At 43.9% G+C, this 6,000-nt stretch overlaps 1 protein-coding gene across 5 annotated transcripts in view; it reads left to right on the top strand.

Annotated features, from left to right (window-relative positions):
• The first annotated feature begins 303 nt into the window (after positions 1 to 303).
• Positions 304 to 6,000, top strand: part of WDR41 (WD repeat domain 41) — a 33,865-nt gene continuing 28,168 nt past the window's right edge. For 4 of the 5 annotated variants that reach the window (XM_030566070.1, XM_030566067.1, XM_030566066.1 and 1 more), the window contains exons 1-2: positions 304 to 557; positions 4,625 to 4,740. In XM_030566070.1, coding sequence (XP_030421930.1) covers positions 507 to 557; positions 4,625 to 4,740 — 167 coding nt within the window. In that variant the 5' untranslated portion in view covers positions 304 to 506. The remainder of the gene's footprint in view (positions 558 to 4,624; positions 4,741 to 6,000) is intronic. The other variant, XM_030566064.1, reaches the window with a different exon arrangement.

Genomic DNA, 6,000 nt, shown 5'->3' with positions numbered 1-6,000 from the left:
TACAAAAAATGTGCCTTTACGTAAATCAATGGTGTGGCCTCATTTGGAAAAGCGTGTGCAATATAATTCACCCCGAGGATATTGAAGAAATAAAGGGGGGGTCAGAAAAGGTGATGAGAATGATCAAGGGCCCGGAAAAAGTCTTGTATGAAGAGACTGAACAGATATTGACTAGTTAGCTTGGAAAGGAGCTGACTAAGAAAGAACAATGGGCTGATCAGTTGCTCGGCACTCTTAGCCCTTTGCCTGGCTCTGGAGCTAACCGCGGCAGACGCCACCGGAAGCCACAGAGCTTGGATCGCCCCTCGCGGTGCGATTTCGATTAATAAAGACTTTTCCCAGCTCCAGCCGGTGCTGCAGGGCACGCGCGGAAGCCGCTTTGCTCCTGGGCGCTGCCAGTCCCACGTACGGGAGGCAGCGAGGGACAAAATTCAAGCTTCAGGGGCTGTTCGGGCGAGGTGCCCCTCCCCAGGCGTTGATTTTATTCCGGCCCGGCTGCACTCCCCATGCTGCGATGGCTGATGGGAGGCGGCCGGGAACCGCAGGGACTCTCCGAGGTAAAGCAGCAGCCCCGCCCCTGGCGGAGGGACTGAAGACGGATAGGGCGGGGGCAGGGCGAAGGGTTGGGGGGGCAGGCTGTCCGCGGCGAATGAGGAGGGGGAGGGGGAAGGCTGTACAGGGAGGGGCGAATGGGAGCACGGTAGGCTGTGCGGACAGAGATGAAGGTGGGGGTAGGCTGTGCAAGGAGCAAAGGATGGGGGCAGGCTCACGCTGGGAGCAACTGGGGGCGGGGGCAGGCTGGGTGCGGAGGACAGGATCCCATCAGATCAGTTTTCTCTTTGCAGAGGTTCTCAAGGCTGTGGCTCTGCCACAGCTTCTCCATACTCAAAAAGGAACAAGCAGCCCTGGCAGAGCCCAAGCCTGAAAACAATCCAGGATTTCAGATCTAAGGGAGGCTGAAAGGCACCCAGAACGCTAGTGTGTGGAACAGATACCTTCTGACCAAGTTCTTTAGGGCACAACGCTGAGTCCCTATTAAAGGAAAGCTTGGCTCCTTTGACACTGTAAGGTCTTTGGAACCAGCACTGTGGCTCAGCTCCCTAAAGGTATTTAGGCACCAACTCCCCTTGAAATTAATGGAAGTGGAGGTGCCTAACCTAAACCTAATGCAGGAGGACCCTAATCCTGATGAGGCCAGTGGTTGTGTTGTAATAGAAATATTCAATAATAATATGGGAGTGTGGAACATGGCATTAATTTGGATAATGGAGAGGGTGTTGGATGGGATGTGGAGCTTTTTTTTTTTTTTTTGCAAGTCATGCTATTTGGGGGCAGAACTGAAATTTGAACAGAGGGTTTTCACATAAGAGGGATTTGAAATAAAATGGTTCTACAGTACATGAGACGATGTAAACGGTCATTGGACTTGTGCACCTAAAAAGAGTATTTGGGGCTTGAACAATACCATAAATGACCTTTGACTCTTAAGTATTTATCCAGAATGAAACAGTTATTGGATAGGAGAGAGAGAGAGAATGATTCTAGTCCAGTGGTTAGGGCACCTTCTTGGGAGATGTGAGACCCAGCGTCTCCCACTCCAGTTATTCTTTCCTTATTTGTCCATAGTGGGACAGATTCAACAGGAGAGACAGAAGGAGCCAATATCAGACTATCCTATAGTTTAGTGGGTAGAGCTCTCTCCTGAAAGGTGGGAGACCTCTCTTCGAATCATTTCTTCTCCTTTGGCAGAGATGAGGGAATTGAACCTTGGTCCCCCCCCCCATCCCAGACTAGTGCTCTAACCCCTAGCCTAAAAGATATAAGATGGATACCACTTGTTCCTATGTCCTTATTTTGAATGGGAGCCGATTCAGCAGGTGGAAACATAGCATGCAAATACATATTGGCTTGGTTCCCACACATGATTTAGGTGGACAAACATCTATTTTCCCCCAGTTTATGAATTGCTCTGGGGCTTAGGCCGGCGATAGATGGACATCTATCTCCTAGGGGAGGGATAGCTTAATGGTTTGAACATTGGCCTGCTTAATCTAGGGTTATGAGCTCAGCCCTTGAGGGGGCCATTTGGGGCAAAAATCTGGAGGTTGGGCCTGCGTTGAGCAGCAGGTTGGACTAGATAACCTCCTGAGATCCCTTCTAACCTTGGTATTCTATGATTCTGTATACCTAGACTGAGACAGCAGTGTGTATGCCCCAAGGCAGAAATTTAGGTGCAGAGGAACTTTTATGCTGAACAATTTGGCACTGAGAGAGGTCAAGTACCTACAGAATTTGGTAAGAGTTGTGGTTCACAGTGGAGCCTAGAACTGGGACTTAAGCACCTCAACCTGAGACTTAGGTGTCTAAGCACCTTTGTGGGTTGGGGCCTTACTCTTTTCATTATTCTACCCTTCCCTTTCTCCCCCCATCAATAACTCCATTTCCTGCCTATGTACAAAACCAATGCAGTGATACATGCCTGGGTGCACATACAGACTGAAACAATAGTTCAAAGGTCTCAAGTGCTCCCAGTGGGGGTGTTGATTCAGATTCTCAATAACGACAATTTAAAGGACAACACTGTTAATTGACTGTGGTACCTTATGGTGCCATGAGTGGGTAGCAGTTGGAAGAGAACTACCCCTTAGTGGTTTTCTCCAATCAAGAAACCCAGCAGAGCCTGTGCATATAGCTCAGTGGCTCTCAAACTTTTGTACTGATGACCCCTTTCACATAGCAAACTTCCAAGTGCAACCCCCCCTTATAAATTAAAAACTTTTAAATACATTTAGCGCCATTATAAATACTGGAGGCAAAGCAGGGGTTGGGGGGGCTCCCAGCTTGCAACCCCCCGAGGGGTCCTGCCCCCCAGTTTGAGAACCCCTGGTATAGCCAGACCTCACCAAAGCAGGTATCAAACCCAAGAAGTCCAGTAAAGCACATTTGATTGTTCAGAAAACAATTTCTACTGCTGGTGATGTCTCAGAATGAGATTTTATGGATGGAGCTTGAAAGAGCTCTAATACTTGCACAGAAAACCTTCAAAAGGCAGAGACTTGACTGAAAAAATTAAAGCTTGGGGACTGCAAAATGGCGGCTTAAGATGTTTTAGTATGCTGTATTGCTCCATGTCCCTCCACCCCAATCTGAGCCCTGATTGGGTGTTTTTCAGTGACAGTTAGTATTAAAACTGCAACACAATGACCATAAGGAAGGGTGAGACTGAGCTTCTTGAGTCTCAGGTCAGTAGAAATCTTAAATCTGTGGTCCAATGGATAGAGCACTGAACTGGGAGACCTGGACTCTATTTCTGGCTCTGCCAAGTGACCTTGGGCGAGTCATGTGATTGGTCTGTGACAAAGATAGCTATCTAGGGAAGCTACACATTAGTCTGTCCAGTAGATGTTTTAGTGCTGCTGTAAAATAATAGGTCCTTTCTGAGTCTCAAAAGAATATTGAGGCAGTCCTGAAGGTATGAAGATGTTGACATTTTCTAGTAAAATTAAGCTGTAACTGTGAGAGTGCTCTGTCACTGAGTTGCCACCAGGTTTCAAGGTATCTAGCAATGACACCTGATAAAACAAGAATTGCACCCTACTGAGTTCCAAAAAAATGGTAGAAGCTTGAAGCACAAGAATTGCCATACTGAAGCAAGCCAATGGCTCATAGAATATCAGGGTTGGAAGGAACCTCAGAAGGTCATCTAGTCCAACCCCCTGCTCAAGACAGGAGCAATCCCCAGAGAGATTTTGCCCTGCTCCCTAAATAGCCCCCTCAAAGATTGAGCTCACAACCCTGGGTTTAGCAAACTGATGCTCAAACCACTGAGCTATCCTTCCCCCTCATAGCTTATACTAAATAAGGAAAAGTTAGAGGACTGCCATCAACATCATGCATCTAGTATGCTATGGAGAAGGTGTCTTGCTGATCCTGGCTGGTGATCAGCTTATTTCATGAGCATGAGTGATAGCTCTTGTAATTAGCCCAGATGGTGTAACTGCAGATGCTATTCTTATAGAAATTGGGCCATTTTTTGAATCTCACTAAGCTATTGGCCTGATAAGGTCCCAAGGGATAGCATGTATTGCGTGTCTAAAAGCATTTCTTCTTGTTTTAAACTTGTCTATCAGTTTTTAAAATGAAACTGTTGGTAAGAGGGGACATCATATAGGGTTTAGAGACCTCACAGAAAAAATGCAGTTTAATGAGACATTTAAAGACATAGTTTATTGGGAGAGGAAGAGGATTCCAGAAAATAGCTGTTAAATAACCAGTTGCTTTCTTTAGTTAACATCATGACTAAAAACAACAAGAGACTGTTGCTTATTAGGTTTTTTAAAATCAGTTTAAATGTTGTACTATAACTCAAAGTACATTCCATAAAATAATCTACCTAATTTAAATAAACAGGAGGCAATCCTTTGTTATAATTTCCATTAAGGGAACAGATAATTATGTTAAATTCATGTTTGGGGCTAAGTTTTACTTATATGAATGAACTATTTGTGAATGTATTTTATACACACACACACTATGGTAGATATGGCTGAAGGCTTAATTAAAAATCAATTATATACATACAAAGTGAAGTATTCATGATTGATGTCTCTTGATGGATTTTTAGAAATCGTCCATGCAGAGCTTAGGTGAAGAACAAATACAGAATCCCTACACTGAGCTCCTTGTACTGAAAGGTCATCATGATATAGTGAGATTTCTAGTACAAATAGATGATTGCAGGTAAGAGGTTGTGTTTAATTATTATATTACATCCTAAGGAATATATAAGTGGAAGTCTATGAAAATTAAGAAATATTTTAATCACTTTTCTACCAGAAATTAAATATCAGGTAATGTAGATCTAAATTAATGCATATATGTTCAGTAAAACATTAAATTTCAGTGAAATCACTTTTTGCTTTGAATGTAAACATTCTCCTGCAACTTTTATTTCTTGAACATTCAGGTCTCTGGATCTGCTCCTATAACTGCCATATCGGCTATGTGGCTTGAACAAGGTCAAAGAGGAACTATCTGTAAAATGGGGCTAATGCTTTCTTATTTTAGAGGGCGTTGTGTGATTTGTAAAGCACACGGATCCTGGGGTTGCCTTTCACATTATTGCTGTCTCTTTCTGTACCTTTTCCAATTCTTCAGTATCCTCTTTGTAATCAAATACCCCAAACAGTACATAGTACTTTGACATGTCTAAGATGTCCCAATGTCCATTCAGAATGGATTTATCTGAAAATGAATTACTTGCCTTTCCTTTATCATACCCTCCCTCTCTCCTAGGCCCACCACCTCTTTCCTTCTCCACCTATATTGGTCTCTTGGGAAGTCTGTCATATCGCCTAAATCCATCTTTTTTTCACTATACCCACTGTTGAAACTTTGGTGCATTGTTATTTAATCTTGGTTACTGTTAGGATTACTTCCTTTCTAGCTTCTGAGCTTTTCACCCCATCAGTCTATTCAAAATGCTGATGCCAAAATACTCTTCCTCTCCCACTGCTCTGATCATTGTCATCTTTTACCCAGCAAGCAGTCACTGGTTTTCTTTTTCAGCACCTCATTCTAGTTCCACAAAGAGCTGGAAGCCCCTTTCAAAGTCTTGCATAACCTCCTCATCTCTTGTTTCCTCTGATTTCTTCCTGCCTCTGTTCTCAACTCCCTCTGTATCTCCCAATCCTTTTTCCTCTTCTCACTCTCAGCTTCTTGCCTTCATTCATGTACTCCTTAATGCTTTCATTATCAGCCCAGTTCTAATTTACCTGTTTAACTGTTTGGGGTGAAATTTGGGTTCCAGGAAGGTGTGTTGTCTCATGGTTAGAACAGTGGTTACAGACCTGAGACGCAAGCACACAGACTTGGCATGGTCATTCTGAAAGCAGTGTGGGTGAGTGAAAGATTTGGCACTGATTTTTTTGGAGACCTGGCTTTTATTCCCACCTTTGCCTGAAGTGATCTTGTACCATCTCTCAGTTAAATTGTTTAGGC

Source organism: Gopherus evgoodei, chromosome 6, assembly GCF_007399415.2.
Source record: "Gopherus evgoodei ecotype Sinaloan lineage chromosome 6, rGopEvg1_v1.p, whole genome shotgun sequence".
NCBI lineage: Eukaryota > Metazoa > Chordata > Testudines > Testudinidae > Gopherus > Gopherus evgoodei.
Note: the sequence above shows the minus strand (reverse complement) of the source record. Positions and strands in the feature narration are given on the sequence as shown.